The sequence below is a fragment of the Seriola dumerili genome, unplaced genomic scaffold (assembly GCF_002260705.1).
Source record: "Seriola dumerili isolate Sdu_G_001 unplaced genomic scaffold, Sdu_1.0 BDQW01000331.1, whole genome shotgun sequence".
Lineage (NCBI taxonomy): Eukaryota > Metazoa > Chordata > Actinopteri > Carangiformes > Carangidae > Seriola > Seriola dumerili.
Window position 1 is genome coordinate 8,837,730 of NW_019174586.1, and position 17,605 is coordinate 8,855,334.

At 39.5% G+C, this 17,605-nt stretch overlaps 2 protein-coding genes across 4 annotated transcripts; one reads left to right on the forward strand and one right to left on the reverse strand.

Moving 5' to 3' along the window:
* Window positions 1–2,909: 2,909 nt before the first annotated feature.
* clic2 (chloride intracellular channel 2) lies at window positions 2,910–7,707 on the reverse strand. The gene is made up of 6 exons (XM_022760030.1): window positions 7,400–7,707; window positions 5,748–5,857; window positions 5,041–5,166; window positions 4,827–4,927; window positions 4,240–4,421; window positions 2,910–3,558 (listed from the first exon to the last, which is right to left on the reverse strand). The coding sequence occupies exons 1-6, from the start codon at window positions 7,451–7,453 to the stop codon at window positions 3,397–3,399; spliced, it is 735 nt and encodes a 244-aa protein (XP_022615751.1). The 5' UTR covers window positions 7,454–7,707; the 3' UTR covers window positions 2,910–3,396.
* A 3,523-nt stretch (window positions 7,708–11,230) lies between these two features.
* Window positions 11,231–16,975, forward strand: LOC111232479 (protein eva-1 homolog C-like). 3 transcript variants are annotated; one of them, XM_022760029.1, is made up of 9 exons: window positions 11,286–11,372; window positions 11,516–11,569; window positions 12,462–12,667; window positions 12,802–12,925; window positions 13,865–14,017; window positions 14,263–14,406; window positions 14,490–14,561; window positions 14,649–14,729; window positions 15,849–16,975. In XM_022760029.1, the coding sequence occupies exons 3-9, from the start codon at window positions 12,515–12,517 to the stop codon at window positions 16,232–16,234; spliced, it is 1,113 nt and encodes a 370-aa protein (XP_022615750.1). In that variant the 5' UTR covers window positions 11,286–11,372; window positions 11,516–11,569; window positions 12,462–12,514; the 3' UTR covers window positions 16,235–16,975. The 3 variants fall into 3 exon arrangements, with proteins under 3 accessions (XP_022615748.1, XP_022615749.1, XP_022615750.1); XM_022760027.1 differs by lacking the exon at window positions 11,516–11,569 and having other exon boundaries at window positions 11,231–11,372; XM_022760028.1 differs by lacking the exons at window positions 11,516–11,569; window positions 14,649–14,729 and having other exon boundaries at window positions 11,231–11,372; window positions 15,849–16,973.
* The last annotated feature ends 630 nt before the right edge of the window (window positions 16,976–17,605 follow it).

A 17,605-nucleotide genomic window follows, 5' to 3' on the forward strand; every position in this document is an offset into this window, starting at 1 on the left:
ATCAGAGCTCCGCTGGACAGCCGGTGATTGCTGCTGCAGAGTAAACATTTGTTAGGCCTCTCTGTTCAAGCACAGATAGGCTCCGGCTGAATTGACAGGGTCCCCTAAATTGTGTCTATGACGCCTGATCCATCCCATCCGAACCATTAAGAAGGAGACTGGGTGTGATGATAATGTATTGATCAGGTTGTGATGGATGGCCTCTGAGGGTATATAAGTGAAGTTCTCAGTCGGGCTGAGGTATAGTCCAGATCGGGTCATCTAAAGATAGAGGCACCATGCTTTCTGTAGCTCTGTTTTACCTTGTAGCTGTGATTTGTTCTGCAAGACGGACACATGCCCTACCTCTGTACCCTGATACCAACCTGGAGCCACAGCCGGGTAAGACTCTTTCTGAATAGTTTTCTCATTTTGTCTTAATATATTCTTTTAATTTTACTGAAAATGTTGGTTTGCTTCAGGTAAATTATACCTTTTTAAAACTGACCTCTTGTCATGGGCAAACTCACTGCAGAGGTATTGATGTCCGAATGACAGAATGATGAGAGGAAGTTGTTTTATTTCAATAGATTTCATTCAGAAATTAGTGTCAGAGGTCGAGGATGGGTCCAACGCTGCCGAGGGGGAGCAGAGAGAGATGAATAATCTGTATCCTCTACTGATGCAGCACAACGGAGGCCGAGACTCCTGGAACACAGGTAAAAATAATAACGAATAATAAATAGATATTTGCAGTCCAAAGACAAATGAGTCAAATATGATTTTCAAAATAATGTTATTTCAACTTTTACTACATTTTTTTCCCCACAGGGGCTAAAGGTTCAGCACAACAAGATAAGTTTGTGAACATGGTAAGGCTGATAATATGCATCTGTCCTCACTAGTGTAATATGCAATATAGCACTATATATAAAATATTATCGCACAGCAAATGAACTTACAAAGTGTTTCAAGGAAAAAAAGAAAGAAAAAAAGCAAAATCAAAAAATGAAATCATTAAAATATCAGAAATGATTGGGACAGGACAAAGAAGAGGTTAAACGTAAAGGAGCGAATTGGAAGTTTATAAAACTGTTTTAGTAGAGATTTAAAGGAAGTCACTGAGGTAGGAAGATGCATTTTTAACAAGAAGGCTGCTCCAGAGTTTGAGGCTTTCGCACAATTGGCAAAATCTTTTAAACCCCTTCTTAAAACTTATCTAAAAAAAAAACATTCTAAACTGAATAATATCATTTTATTGTTGATATTTTATCTGCTCTCTGTACTTTTAGTGATTTGTAACTGTTTTGAAAAATGGTTTATAAATAAAGTAGACTATAAATATTATTATAAATGCATCTCCTTTAGCTTTAAGCCTAGATCAGAGGGACTGGTAATACAGGTTTGTTGCAGGTACACATGGGCAAAAAAGTTCACAAATATATGATGGACCAGACTGTGGGGTGCTTTAAAATTAATATCTGCAGATCAGTTCTAAAATCAACTGGGAGCCAATGCAGAGAGGCTAAAATTGAGACTATGTGATCACCATACATCTACATATATTTTTTGTTGTTGTTGTTTTTAGGTTGAGGACCTCAAAGAAACTGTTTTGAAGCTGGCAGCGGCCGACAAACTTCGCTCTCAGGGTTTTCTCAGATCAGAGCAGAACTTACCAAAAACAAACAAAAGAGGTGAGTGACTGATTCTTTTCTATCAAGCACAAACCACACCTGCTCCTTATACGCTGTCACTGACGAGGGCTCAGGCATTTAGTCCTGACGTGAGATCCCCTAACAATACCTGACGTGATACAGGATCTGGGCTGACGTTATTATAATGCAATGAACTAATCAAAAGGATGTTTAACTAAGGCTTGTTGTGCTTGTGCTATTTAAAGTAGGAAAGGTTATTTACACCTGAACAGGCAGAGACTGAACCAGAACATTCTACTCAAGTAGAATAAGTAAAGTATAAGAATATATAAGAATATATTAAGAGAAATTGTTTAACATGCTCTACAGAGTAAAAGACTCTAAGACTAAAACCAGATTTGTCTTTTGTCACCTTGAATATCTTCAAATCTTACCACAACCTAATGCTCACGGATGACAGGTGCAATTAAAAGTGTGTTTTAACTTACAGGATAATATGTTATAGGAGTAAATAATGAATAATAATGTGATTAGTTTCAACAAAATCAAAGATTTCCTTCAAAGGGCTTCACAATCTGCACAACATGTAGCATTTACTCTTAGACCCTTGATTTGGATAACGTTACAATATAAACCCTTTAACAGGGAAAAGGGGAGAAAATTCATGAAGAGCAAGAGAGGAGAGATTATTCTGACAGACATGCAATAGATGTTGTGTACACAGTGTATATGGAATACACACAAGAACCAGAAGTAAAATTACAACATGGATAAACAGATTAAAAAAAAAACTAGGTAAATATTAAATTAATATATAAGTGCATAAAGAATGTAAGATATCCTCAGCTTTGTTCCTAATTCTTCACCCTCTGATTTCCTGTCAGCGTGTTTCTGGAAATACTGTGTGACCAACTAGAGCACAGCAGCAGCAGGACATCTGGTGTGATTCTTGCAGGGCCGGGACGGAAACGCCTTCACTCTCCATCACCGTTTGTGTTTCCCACCAAACAGTATATTCATCGTCTAAACTGTATCAACAGAAAATATATTTTTGGAGTTGTAAAATGGTCTTTTTCTGTGACTGAGAATAAAGTTGAATATCTGAAAAGTCATTTATGTGACCTGCTTTCAGTTTTGATATTTTAAGATAAATATTTATGGTTTGAGACGTAAAGAAGGACGATGAATGTCAGGATTGTTTCTGCATTTTTTCCCACAAGGCAGCATTATAGCACTAGTCAGCACACACAAAAACCAAGAAAAACAAAACCAAGATTATGATATTATTATTTTATTATTATTGTGACAGTGAGACAATTTAATATCATAATCATAATCAAACTGTATTTGTACAGGGTAAGATACAGAAGTGTATTTCATGTTTTACATAAAAATGAACTGTTTGTGAAGGTGCTGCTCAAACTAAAACAATCATATATTCTAATGAGGGTATGTTGATCATAAAAAACTTATTTATATTTACACTATACACAAAAATTCTGCTAAATTACATCAACAGTCAATTGCACATTTGGCCTTTTCAATGTGGTTTAAAAATACCATTTATCTGTGATCGACTATCAATAAATAGTCAATACATACAACCAATAAAACATTTTGTTTTAGCATGTCCCCAAGTCTTAGTACGACATCAGGTCAAGCTTTTTAAGGTGGACTAGTGTCTGATTCATTGCCACAGTTTTAGCGCCCTCTACAGATCATCATACATGGTTACACTTGGGAAAAACAGGACAAGAAAAGTTCACTTCCTCTTGTTGACCACACTCAAGTAAGCCTTCTCAATTTCAATGTCTGCCGGACACGTCTGTTTGAACTCCTCTCTCTCGTAGGCGTTCTGAAGGTATCGCCAGACGCCTGTGAACTGGTCGGGAATGTCAAAGTCGCAGTACTTCTTGGCTGCAATCTGAAATAAATGGAAAGGAAGATCAAAATGAAGCATTTTGAGAGCGTACCTGCAGGTACATGAAGGTCAGAAAGTGACAGAAGTACTCAGATCATTTATTTAATTGAAAGTATCAATTCCATGATGTAAAAATACTCAATTACAAGTAAAATGCATATAAAATGCATACTGTTCAGCATTATGTTTAATCTACAAAAGCATAAAGTAGTTGTTAGTGTTATATAAAGAAAGCTGCCTTGCCTATTAACAACCCCAAACACTACTTTTTGTACGGAGTCAGGTTGGGAACGCCAGGTCTAATCTTAAATGAAGGATTGCATTTTAAAGATGTATAATTTTTAATGTAAATCTTAACCTGAAAACGAACCCGTGTCTATAGCTGTCGGATAAATGCAGTGGAGTACAAAGTAAAACATTTCCATCTGAAATGTAGTGAAGCAGGACGATACAGCAGCAGGAAATACTCAAGTCAGTCGAGTATCAAGTACCTCAAAATTGTATTGAAGCAGAGCACCTGAGTAAATGTCCCCTAAACAGCCGAGCATTTCAGTCTGGAGAGGTGACAGTTTAAACAACTAACAACCAACTGTTTAACATCCGCTCTATAATCCAGCTGTACAAAAAAACCCAAACCCAGAGAAATCCCCCAAAATCATCAACACAACTGATGTGATGTCTCACCCTGATGACATGCAGCTTGGGCAGCAGGTTGCAGTCAGCTAAGGTGAGGCGGTCGCTGTCCAGGAACTTCCTCTTGGAGACGCTGATGGTTTCCGTCGAGTTGTGGTCAATTTCCTCAGGGAGGGGGGAGTTCAGGTAATCATCCAGGCGTTTAAACTCCCGCAGCAGGTTTTTCTCATGGACTGGAGAGTCAGAAACACAGAGACACATTGACACATGTGGAAATTAACTAAGTAAATTCACTCTCAAGTACTTTGTTTAGGTATAGGTTTTACTTTACTTTACTTTACTTTTCACCCCACTACATTTATTTGACATGTATCTTTAGTTACTAGTTGGGTTAATAGGTTAATCTACAAAACGGTAGATAAAGTTGTCAAAATTAGCTTCACCTCAACCAGCTATGACATTCATCCAGCTGTTTAACACCCCAGCCAAAGGAAGTGGCTCAGGAACTGGACTAATTTGATTATTATTGTTTATTATTTATTATTATTTCATTTCTAAATCATTTCAAATTTCAACTACTTTATATTCTGTTTATATACTATGACATTATGAGCTGTTATATGTTTAATGAATCTTACAGGCGTTGTTTGGGCTGTTCTTTATGAAAGCAGAGAACTTTGCAAAAATGTCAGCACCCACGTCAAAGGACTCTTTGTTCAGCGGGCTGAGATGAGGATACCTGCAGAGAGGAGAAGAAAAGAGTAGCCTGGGGGTAAACATGTGCAATGAGAATAAGCCATCATCAAATTCACACTTCTTTAATATTTGTACAGTGATTAGGCCCTACAGTACCTGGGAGGGGCCAGTGTTTGTTCAAGAAACTCCTCGATTTTGATGAAGTCTGTTTTCAGGGTGCCGTTGTAGAGGAGGAAAGGAGGGTTTGTCCCTGGGGCCAGGTCCTTCAGCTCTGCTGGTTTCCTGGAGAAGACACAGAAAGAGATGGACAGAGAAAGAGGGACAAGGGTGGAGGGGGTTTGACTTGGTTATACATGTCTTCATTCAGTGCTACGATCAGACCGTTATCAAGCATGCGAATCCAGAGAGCCTGTTGGTTATCGAGGCTGTCAGAATCGAATGTGGCACTCTGGATTAATGATTTCAACGTTAGCTGTTGGTTTAGTTATAAAAACACACAGCGCTGGGAGTGGTCGCTTATTTCAGAGGCCCGCTGTGTGTGCGCTCTGAATCATTCAATTATCAGCATTCTTTCAAAGTTTCCTGATCTTATTTGCTCACCGGTAATGACCCTGAGAAAGTCACACAATAAAAGGCTCAATTAAAGGTGTTTGTCCGAAAGCCACATAGAGCTCTTTATATTTTTGAGTTTACAGGCTCCACCCTCTTACACCAATTGACAAGTGAGAAATGGGTTGGATTACTGAAAAAAACTTCTCAATTTCTCCCTCGTTCTCTTTCTTAATAGAGTTCTGTGTGAAAGTCCCCACAACCAGATGCTCAGGAAGTGTTTGTGTCACAGAAGAGGGGGGAGGGGGGCTTACTTCCTCATGTCAACAGTGGTCACTGTAAACTTCACTCCTTTCAGCCACAAAACCATGAAGAGCCTTTGGCAGAAGGGGCAGTTCCCCACATTCTCACCATCGTGTCCAGCCTGAAAAGCAAAGAAAAAGTATCGTTAGGACATTTAGCTTTATGGTCAAAACGAGCCACAAATGTCCAGAAATCACAATATCTCACCTCGTCTCCTCTGCTGATAAACAAGCGAATGAGAGGCGTGTCTGGGATATTTAAAGGCAGTTTCCTCCATGTAGAGGAAAAGCAGGCATTGTGTTGTGGCAGAAAACAACAGACGCCAACATTCGCACTTCTCCTTCAGCCAACTCAAACCATGACAACACTGTCTGCTTACAGCCCCTCGTGCATTTACCAGGCTCCGACTTTAAACCATATTGTTGTCAACATGTGGATGTCCAAGAAATAGTATGATATTTTGGGAAATGATTTACCGTCTTCGTGAGAGTTAGATGAGAAGATTGACACCACTCTCGCTCTCACTCTATGTTTGTACAGTAAACATGAAGGTACAGTCAGCAGCTGGTTAGCTTAGCTTAGCATTAAGGGAAAATAGCTTGCCTGGCTCTGTTCAGAGATAACAAAATCTGCCTTCCAGCACTTTTAAAGCTCATTACATAACAGGTTATCTCTTGTTTGTTTGATACAAAAACCAAAACAACAACGAAACAATTTGTGCCGGAATGTTTCTTGGCTTGGAGCAGTGCCCGTATCCAACCAAGAAATAGTCCAGCACAACCAACCCCCATGAAACCACAACTTGTTGTTTTCACACTTTGGTTTTTGTACAGAATAAACAAATGTGTGTATAGGTGGATGTTGCTGCCTTCAGACACAGCCAGGCTAGCTGTTTCCCCTTGTTTCCAGTCATTATGCTAAGCTAAGCTAACAGGCTGCTGTAGCTTCCCCAAAATGTAAGTGATTGAATGTTGAATGTTGTCTTCACAAGGAGACACGATGTTCTGTCTGTGTATTGTTTCTTAGATTCATTTGACCTCGTTTTATATGTTAGAAAAAAAACACAGTGTCTGTACTGATACCAACACCTAAAACACATCTGTGTTCAGAGCAAGGAAAATAAAAAAAAGAACCCGGTGTATAGTTTAGTGTTTGGATAAAAGTGGTACGATATAGCTGACTGTATCTGAATGTGTGCGTAAGTTGAGTGGGTGTGCCAGCTTCAGGCTTGGGGCCAGTCACCCTGCATGCGCCTCACTCCCTCTGGGTGTACGATGATAAGGTGGACTGTCTGTCTGTGGCCAGAGGTCGCTGATAAAAAACATGACGTGACCCTCAGCGAGAATACAAACACTTCAACATCTGTAGCACATGGTATCTGGGGATGGCGCCCATCAAAGTGGGAGTTGTCCTCTGATTGATGCTGCTCATACAGAAACTTATTGCAGATCTCTGCCCTTTTACAATACTGATAAGTGAGGAGCAAATCCTCGTGTGACTCCTTTGATTGCCTATATATTTTTTCTCTTAGATAACAGTGATATCTAACAATGAACAGCACATTCTTTTGACAGTGAATCCAGGTGTAATTGGCTTTTGCCTCACAGCTCACAGTGAACTTTCTCTTGCAAGTTTTTAGTGAAAATGAACAGAAATGACTGACCTTAATGAACAACTCAATGCTCGGCTCCTTGTCAGAGTTCTGCCGGAGTGCCATCTTGTCCCAAAAAAGTTTTATTCACTTTTTCTTTTTTAAATTCCTTGCTCCAGGCACAGCTTCTCCTTCTGTCAGCACAGCCTTAAAATATCCACAGAGCTGAAGAGGAAACTGATAATAGTGCCCCTAAACTGCTCTGGTTTCAAGTGCCTTTGTGGTCGTGGATGTCAAGGGGAAAGTGTAACACCTCACAGCTGGCCGTGTTCTGTGTGAGAGATCCTTAGAGGCTATCGCACTGAACATACTTTACCAGCCAGAGGAGTGGGAGGATACAGAGAAATGGGCGGCGTACGTACACACTCTTAAATACCCCAAGCCAGGATCAATGAGACAAGAGCACAAAATAGTATCTCCTTCTAAAAAAATTGCAATATACAGGAACTGATAAGACAAAGTAAAAGTAACAACAACAAAAAAAGGAGTATTGTTACAGTGTGGTATTTTCTTCACCGTTGCTTAACCACAGTTCCCAAATACTTTACATGAGTATTTCAATGTCATACCAGTTTCACTTTATGTCAAAGAGATATATTCTGGTTACTTTTGCTCCTCTACATTTATATAACAGTTAGTTACTAGTTACTTTGCAGATTAGTATTTTAGAAACTTATACTAGCATTGTAAGTAAATTAAACTATGCACCAGTCGACATTTTTATTTACATAATGTATTTATTTTTGTTTAATGCTGACCATATTTTTTAGTCTTTTCTTCTATTTTTTTTTATTATACATGCCTGTTTGTGTTTTTATTGTGTTTGCCTTCCCACTGAAGGAAGACTGTTTCAATCCCCTGTATGCTGAGTACTTTAAACAGGAGGATGACAATAAGTTTTACCTTGACACTGACTTTGAAATGGGTAAAGTAGCTTCACCTTGACCAGCTACAACATTTAAACACCGCTTAAAGTTTCATGTATCAGTAGCAATAATCCAACAACAGAACATGTAGTAATATACTGTAACATGGCTAATTCTGATTACTTTTACTTTTTACTGATAATATGTAAATGATTTCACTCAAGTATTACGTTATGTTATTGCTACTTCAACTGAAGTAAAATATCTACATATTCCTCCCACTACAGGGCATAGTGTATATTTATATACTGTACACTTTACTATATCATTTTTTCAAACTATTATTGGATATTTCAGGGTTTTTTTCGTGAGTAATGGGGTGGAGTAATGGTGGCGGGAATCCCCCCTGAGTGTTAAGGGGCACTGAAGGGGCAGAGGTGGAAGTTTGTTTTGATTTCTAATCTGTTTTGCATAAAATACAGAGCAAAGAAAAAGAAAGTATTAAGGTCTTGTGCTTTACAGTCAAAACCATTTGATTATTCCTTCTTTGGAATACAAACATTAATACAATACATTTTCGGAAGTGGTAATAAAAATAAGCAACGGTGTGTAGAGTTGATTTGGTGAAATGAATTAATGTGACATTTAACTTTCATCTCATGACTACGTCCTGGGGACTGAGGGCTCACTTCAGCATGGGTGCTTCTTGTAATATAGTATCATTTACAGTAAATAGGGGAAGGGAAAATTTATGACAAAATCCCCAAACTGTGGTGTCGACTTCCCTAAAGAAATATGACCGACAGCTTGGGTAAGATTATGCAATGCGTTATAAGGAATTTAGCAACAAATTACTCCAAAAGATACAAGGCTCTGTGCCACGTTCGTGCCTCATTTATCCTGAGAGGATAAGGGGAATTTACATCGCTGAGCGGGCGGATGAAAAACAAACCAATCACACTGAAATTCCAAAGAAAAACATTCAACCATGATAACAAATATACCACAGGCAGAGAAAGCTGTAGAAAAAAAAAACATCATCCTCTCTCCGTTTAAATATTTATAAAATCAGGGAGGTTTTCCAACTATCCTCAGCCAAAGCACATAGTTTTCACGAATGGTTTGTCACTTCCTATGGGAGGTAAATGGAATTTTACTGGAGTACAAGTGGGAGTGTCACCTGCATACACACGATTAAAACGTGGGCTTCTCCTTTTGAATGATCAGCCTCCATTATTACGTCCACTCCACTGCTATTAGAGGGAGTGTTTCGTGGAACTAGTGTGATAAATGACCGGGAAACTCATTTTGATTCACCATCGTCAAGTGGCTGCAATCACTGATACTGTCCCGAGCTCAGCACTGTATTATGTGTCAGTGTTTGGTTGGTATGACAACAGCCATCACAAAGGTATTGAGAAAGAGAGGATGTGTAAAAGGGAAATTAGGGTTAAAATCATAGCCTTTATAATCAACTGAAACCAAATGATTCTGGCAACACAGAGAGGATCTTTAGTAGGAGAGATTTCCTGAGTATTACTGGAAATAGCTGGCAGCTCTGGAAACACGTGTCACGACATTGATCTTTCGCTTCCTCTACTACAGACAAAAAGATAGGAAAGTGCAACGTCGTGGAGGGAGACACACATATCTCCACTGGCCACACACAGCTGCTGGAAGTGACCTCCTGGAAAAAAAAAGCTTTATCTCCATAAACAGGCAACCCTTGGTGTTGACCACTCCATGACAATGAGACTTGATTTTGCCATTACACACACACGCACACACACACACGCACACACACACACGTAAGGTCAAGATGTTGTCCTTCAAACTGGATAAAAACTTGATGGTGAGCCACAGTTGCTCTGTAATGGATTCAGTTTCTATATAGAAAACACAACTCTTTGGTCACATTTTTGAACATGTTGGGGAAATTTGGGATTGCTTATTTGCTTTCTCTCTGAGAGTGAGATGAGAGGACTGATACCACTACCTTGTCCATGAGGTAAGTACACAGCCGGAGCTGGGAGGTGATTAGCTGGTCGCAGGGGGGAAAACAGTTAGCCCGGCTACCTGGTGGCTTAAGGCTGACGTATACACTGTGACTCTTTTAGTCAAGAAATAGCTCCGACACATACACCAACCACCTCTAACACTACAAACAGCCCCTTATCCTCAGCAGACATTTTGACACTCTCGTAACACGAGAAAGCGAACGTGTTACTAATAACATTTACAATGGCTCCGTTCAATTCAAATGTTGCAGTAAGTCATAACAGTGTGACGGTGAGCCAGCATAAACAACACCCACACCCTGAAACTGAAGCAGCTAAATGGAATTCAGCCATCAGTCATTTTAATATTTACACCTACACCATTTTCCTACTGTGACATGAAGAATACCAATTGTCATTTTTACATCTCTCTTTGTGCCCAGATTAAAAAACACAAGACACAATGTGTTAATCTGGTTTAGCGATATTCACTTTATGTGTTATGTGTTTTGGACTTCGGACGGAGCCAGGGTAGATTTTTCCCTAGTTTCCAGTCCTCATGCTAAGCCACAGGCTGCAACAACCAAATCAAAAAAGAGTCAAATCACAGGTTGCTGCAGCCTGGGTGGTTCAAGGACAAAGATGATTTATATTGTGAGTTTAATGCCTAGTGAAGATCTATCAAAAATATTGCTTTTTAAATAAACACTGTGCCTTTATATTCACAATTTCGCCTACATTACGTAATATTAACTTTGATATTTAATGAAAGTTACAAATTAAATCCAGATACATGTCTGTCAGCGTCTGAGGTCATACAACATCATCAGCCAAAGCAGCACTGGAGTTCAGCTGTCAGCTCTGTTCAGTTAACTGTGATTTTTTCTTTTATCGTTAAAGGGGGCTGGCTGTTTCTTGTAAACACAATGGCACCATTGACCTACTGACCGCTCTCTCCCAGTCAGTCAATTGCACAACAACTCATTACAACAAAACCCTGGGGTCTGTCATGCGGGATATGCACAATGACAGTACCATGGAGTTTCTGCCGGTCTTTCTGTCTTCTGCCTCTCCTTCTGGCTCTGAAGATACACACCGCACATACGGCTCCCGATTTCTCTAGTAAGTGCTTTGTTTTTGACATCAGTAACTGCTTCTGTTGGAGAAAGTAAAAATGCTGACCGGTTACTTTTCAGTTGTGTAGGAAGCTTCACAGAGACATTCAACACTCCCTAATTAATCTGCACATCCTGCTTTCCAAACAGCTGGTGCAGCTCATGCTGAGGGACCAGAATCAGGGTGAAGAGGCTGCGGAACAGGTCCTGAACTAAGATCGTCACAGAATAGGACATGATACTCCCACAGTGATAAATAAATTGCAGTTGACTTGGGTTTATATTGAGCTGTTTTGTTGTTTGGACTCTCTGACTGATAACATTATGTCAACGATGATATATTCAGACAAAGCCAAAGGTAGCTTTTGTCTCAAGCACTGCTATCATAAGCACTGGAGGATATCTCTCTATCTGACCCTGGCAGAGATCTCCATTTGTTTGTGTGGCTGCAGGCTCTGAGGAGCCTCATTGTGAGTGAGTGCCTGGTACTGCCTCACATTTGCTCCACGAGGTTTCAAACCGCCACTCACACACACACACACACACACACACACACACACACAGACACACACACACACACAAGACACAGGGGGCTGAGCACAGGAAGCACACATGGGAGGGGAGACTTAGTTCAGTGTCTATGTGTCATTGTCATGGATGTTTGTATGTGTGGTCATAGTCCAAATAATGTCTTGGACAGCTACAGCCAGTCACTGAGACAACACCCAGGCGACAGCCAGGACTCAGCCGCAAGGGCTAAATAAAGCAAGTCACACTACTGACTTGCCAAATATGAACAATGAAGGACCTCTAAATTATGTATTACTTAGTACTGATAACTGAGTCTACCAGTCATTTCAACTTTACTACCATTAAGAAAAAAGATATTAATAAATCAAATCTGAAACAATTGTTTCATTGCTGACATAAGTCAAACAGGAGTTATATGTGGGTGACACATTAAACCACTGTGTTTGAGATTAGAAACCAACTTTTGCTTTAATGAGCATCATACTGTGGACTATACCTGCTGATTTTTCCACCTGTATATACAAACTAATTTAGTGAAATTAGCTTCATCTTATGTTCTCTCTAGAGTATCTTCACAGTATTCTGAAGAACCACACGGCTCATGCATGTGAAGGAGACATGCTCATCATCGAGTGTCCCTCCAGGACGTCTGTGGCAGTCCTGTCAGCTTTCTATGGACGACGTGTTCCTAATCAGCACTTGTGCCCCTCTGCGAACACCAACACAACCGTGGAGGAGGACACGGCGTGCACTTCACCAATTGCTATCGAGGTATCCAAAGCCACAGTGAGATGCATGTGAACTCAGTGTGTGTTTTAGTAAAGCGCTCTGCCTTCTTAAAATGCTGTGATGAGTGACTCACGCTGCAGATGACGGTTAGTCAACATGATTTCTTGCCTCTGTAGAAAGTGCTGTCAGAGTGTCAGGATCGCCGTTCCTGTCACATCCCTGTCCTCAGTCCAGTGTTTGGGCAGGACCCCTGTCCACTCACCAGCAAGTACCTCCTAGTCTCCTACAAGTGCAGACCAGGTAGGCCACTGAGATGTTAAATACGTGGGCAGTGATATCACCAAGGCACTAATGATGAGCGTGCCAACCTTTCAGTCGGTGGTTACGCTTTTATTTATGTTGCTTAATTAACAGTATTAATCAAACAAACTGTGTGTCTTACATGTTTAAATCTATTACTGAATGTCCTTGGATATAGTCTGACAATGTTTGACACTTACTGGTTTTGTCCCGAGCTTTTAACCATGTCACACAGTCTTCAACAGATTTTGCTCGGTTGTCATGGAGACATTCTGTATCTGTAGACATGTGAGCTCAGTAGTTGTTATGATTTCATCGATCGCACTTCTCGTTCAAGATCATGTGATATCATTGAAAGCTATTGGGAAATCCTGTAAGAGGTCCTTGACTTGGTATTATTTTGTCAAGCATTATATGGGTTTTTTTAGAGCCATCGTTGCCATATTTTTCTTTAGACATCCACTAATTTCTGACCATTTTAGTAAAATATAAAAAGCAAATAACAGATAGGCGAGATAGACCATCAATCACAGTTCAAGGGTAGGGTCACAATTTTTAGTCTGTTTTAAAATAAGTACATTGAAATGTTGTGTTTGCCTGCTGTAATGATTCCTCCTTTTTATACTGGCCATTAAAAGAACATTTTGAAAAACAAAATCCAGAGTTATTGTTCTGTGAAAAAAAAAAGTATGGCAAAGTTTGAGTCTGAGTTAGATCAAATCAGGCCACATATCATATAGTGATATACACACATACCACCCAACAATAACGACCTTGATAGCAATACAAGAAGACATGATTTCCACTGTGCTGGAGCAGCAGTAACACGTGAATACTAGTACAAATATAAGTACAAAATGTTCCTGAAGTTGCATTGGTACTGTAAATCCATTTTTTATGTCCTCACTTGTAAACAAATCCGTGTCATCTGCGTTTCAGAGCACCACCGCACAAGACTCGTGTGTGAAAATGAGCGTCTGAGGCTGATGTGTAAGAATGAGACCGTCCTCGCCATCTACTCAGCCACGTTTGGACACCTTCTGCATGGCAGTCCTCACTGTCCTCACGAAGCTGGATCACAAAATGACATGGGTCTGAAACAGGGCGCTTAAGCATCATCTAGTGGCCAAATAGTGGAACAAATATGAATTGTGTAAACATGGTGGAGAATAATAAATCATTTCCGTGGCCTGTTCATTTATTAGTATACATTAATTTGTTAAATTAATCATTCATAATGTTGCAATATTAGAGATTAGACATGAAATCAGATCATAATATTACAATATTACACTTATTTCTGCATTCTATTCATCATGCATCTCAATATATTACAGAGTGTCTGTCACCTACGGCCCTGAGGAAGGTGTCACGCAGGTGTCACGGCAGATCAAACTGCTCAGTCCTGGCCGATACTCAAACCTTTGGGGACCCCTGTTTCCCCGGCACCAGGAAACACCTGCGGGTGTCCTTCACTTGTGGTGAGTGACAGGGGACGTTACTGCGTGTAACAGATGTGACATGGTTTGCTGCGTTATGTAAAAGTCTCTTATTTCCTCTTTAGTTCCCCGGTATCTTCTGGAAGATGTGGGCCGAGGTTCAACCGATCCTTTCATGATTTCGGACTACACACATGGTGAGAGATAAGACTGAATGTTCACAGGTTTTATAGCAAGCAGCAGAGTTTGACTGGTGTCTGAGCCCAGACCCCTCTCACCTGCAGGTGGATGGTACACTGGCCCCACCTACAGGCCTCAAAATGTGCTCTTAACCAACTCTCTGGAGATCATTGAAAAAATTTTGGGTATGTGCACTGATGCCTGTGGACCTCTGGCTGGGGCTACATGTACAGTTCATTGTTGTAGATCATATTTTAAAGGCCCATACAGGTGTTCTTGCACATTATTTTGCACATAAATACTTTGTATTGCTGCTGATCATTTTCTTTGGCATGCCACAGATTTTTATGTGGATGAGTGCAATTGCTCTTCTTATTGAATCCCTTTCCATTTATTACAATATATTGCTTATGATATGTAAATGTTCATAGTGAACATTGAATCCTTTCATTATTGTAGCCTTGTGCATGCAGTTGAAAGCCTGATGTGATATTTACTGTATTTTTATTATATCTTAGGTAATTTTCCACAACATAATATTGTACAGCTGTTCAGCACCAGGGTACAATGAGCCTGCATTAAAATTAGTTGAGCAATTTAAATATCTTTGAAATCTGCGTAACTACTTCAAGAAAATACAACCTGCACCACAGGCTTTGCCCAATTTTTGTATAATGTTTGTTGAGAGAAGTGTCAGTGTGGGTTGTTTCAGAAAGCACAGCCTCTGTTTTTATGTGGAGGATGAACAAAACATTAACGTTTAAGCTTGGGCTCCACCAGAACAGAACTTTACAGTTGAACTTAACCTGAAAAATACCATGCAAACAGATGGCAGGTAACTGTGAGCAATGCAGGGGTTCACTGGTCCTCTGTGCCCAGTGGTATCTCACAATCCGTCAATGTGGAGACAGTATTAATGTGTGCTTCAATAACACATAAACAGTGTTTTCAACTCTATCACTCGGTACTAATAATGTAACACTTACACAATATATTAAAACAACTCAATGTTCCCTGTGAACACTTACCTATCTTCAGCTGAAGCTTTTGCAAGTTGATTTTCATAGAACACTGATAAGTGAACTCAGCAGCATGCAGACTTATCGATCCGAAACGCCAACTTACTACAAAGTACAGGATATGTGATTGTTGGCTAACACAAGGCAAAAACACCTGTATGGTATTTAAGTGGAAAGTTTGGTGCAGAAGACTGCACCCATAACAGGTGTGCTAATTTGCTGTGTCTAATACCAACATATTTTTGAGCTACTTAGACCCATGATCCTCTCTTGCCTCTCTTCCAGGTCTACCAGAGAAAGTGGCTTTGTATTTTGTCTCCGGCATCTGTGCTGGTCTGATTTTTCTGCTCTGCGTGTTTGGTCTGCGCTCCACACTAGTGAGAGATGTTAAAGATCTGGTTTCTGACCTGAACTATGAGCTGAAAGCATCTCGCAGACAGCGCAAGGAGCTCATGGAGGACCTCTACGATGATGAGATCTCAGACACGTCGTCCTTCTGTCGACTCACGCAATCCTACCGCACAACAGACATCTTCAGTCCTTCCACGTTGACAGTAGAGATGGTTGATCGTGGAGTTGAGCAGACGAGGGATCTGCCCAATGGAGACATTTGGCCACATCGAGACTCCAGCCCTTATGCCATTCACAAGATTAAAACCTACAACAATTGACAGAAGTCATGTATTAGTGAAGCTACTTTTACAGCATGTTCTGCCATACAATTTAAGTTGCAAACTGACATTATTCTACTTAAATGAACATTTGTTTTACTTTTAAATGAACATAACTGTGCCTCCATATCTGTGTTCTGTCATTCATAAAATGTCATAAAAGCTAATGAGTCAAATACATGAAGTCCTAACATACTAGGTGATTAATCATTATTGGGACTGACATCTTTATATTAATTTCAAATGTGATATTATTTTATAAAATAACACTGAGGTCTGAGCTCATATCTAGTGATGGTGTTGTACTGGACTGCACCCCCAACACATCTCACACAGTGTCACCAGGACCAAACATTATGTGCTTTGTAAAGAGAGATGTTATGGCTGAGCTATTGTATTGCATTGCATTAGATGCAGGTTTACCTAATAAAGTGGCCACTGAGTATACAGTTTATTGCAGTGTATGTCATACTAACCAATAAAGATTTTGTCAGTGGGGTGCGACTGCAGAAAACAATGCCTCTGTTTAATGTCTAGTGGTAAAACTCTGTGCACCACTCTGTATCTGTCAGATGCCCCCTGGATTAAATGCAGAACACTTAAAATTGTGTTACAGGTGATTTCAAGGGTTATCCAGCAGTGTATGTTATAACCTAATGTTAAAACCATATTATGGACTGTAGGTCTAAGAGGAAATTGAAAAATCAATTTGTTGGGAAAACAAGCTCTGCAGAGCATATTAACTCATTTAGAGATGTGTAATTAAGAAGTGTTAACCACAGGTTGCAGAGGAGAATTTGTGACTGGGAGGCCACTTTGGAAGGATGTGACCCCTGGTCTGAACTAAAGTTAAAAATAGCTCCACCTTGAGTTGCTACAACAGTAAAATGCTGCTCACACATTGATGCGTCTGTACTAATAATGAAATTTAAAATAATGTATTTGTCAAAGGGCCAGTATTTGGCAAAATGAGCACTTTTGCTTTTGGTATTTTAAATAGATTTTTCTTATAATACTTTTGTTTTCAATTAAAAAGAATTTGAATTGCAGGACTTTCACTTATAATGGAGTATTTATTAAATTTTTGTATTGGTACTTTTACTTAAATGAAGAATTTGAATGTTTTGAGGCCCTTATACTTTAATTGAGTATTTCTATTTTAGTACACTTTATACTTCTATTCCACCACATCTCAGATGGAAATATTGTAATTTTACTCCACTATAATTATAGTGCAGCTAAAATTAGGTACTTTACAAATAAAGATTTTTTACATACAAAACATATTACGAGTTTATAAAATATGTTCTGTTGTTTTTATAGATTAGTCTACTCAACAGCAAATACAAGTACAGCTGAAATGATTAATTG

Excerpts from the sequence above, each read along its gene's own strand:
- clic2 (XM_022760030.1), bottom strand. The coding sequence starts at position 7,453 with ATGGCACTCCGGCAGAACTCTGACAAGGAGCCGAGCATTGAGTTGTTC. Across the intron at positions 5,858-7,399 it reads GCATTGAGTTGTTCATTAAG|GCTGGACACGATGGTGAGAA; the intron begins GTCAGTCATTTC and ends TTTGCTTTTCAG. Across the intron at positions 5,167-5,747 it reads ACCACTGTTGACATGAGGAA|GAAACCAGCAGAGCTGAAGG; the intron begins GTAAGCCCCCCT and ends TGTCTTCTCCAG.
- LOC111232479 (XM_022760027.1), top strand. The coding sequence starts at position 11,276 with ATGACAGTACCATGGAGTTTCTGCCGGTCTTTCTGTCTTCTGCCTCTC. Across the intron at positions 11,373-12,461 it reads TACGGCTCCCGATTTCTCTA|AGTATCTTCACAGTATTCTG; the intron begins GTAAGTGCTTTG and ends TGTTCTCTCTAG. Across the intron at positions 14,018-14,262 it reads TGGATCACAAAATGACATGG|AGTGTCTGTCACCTACGGCC; the intron begins GTCTGAAACAGG and ends AATATATTACAG.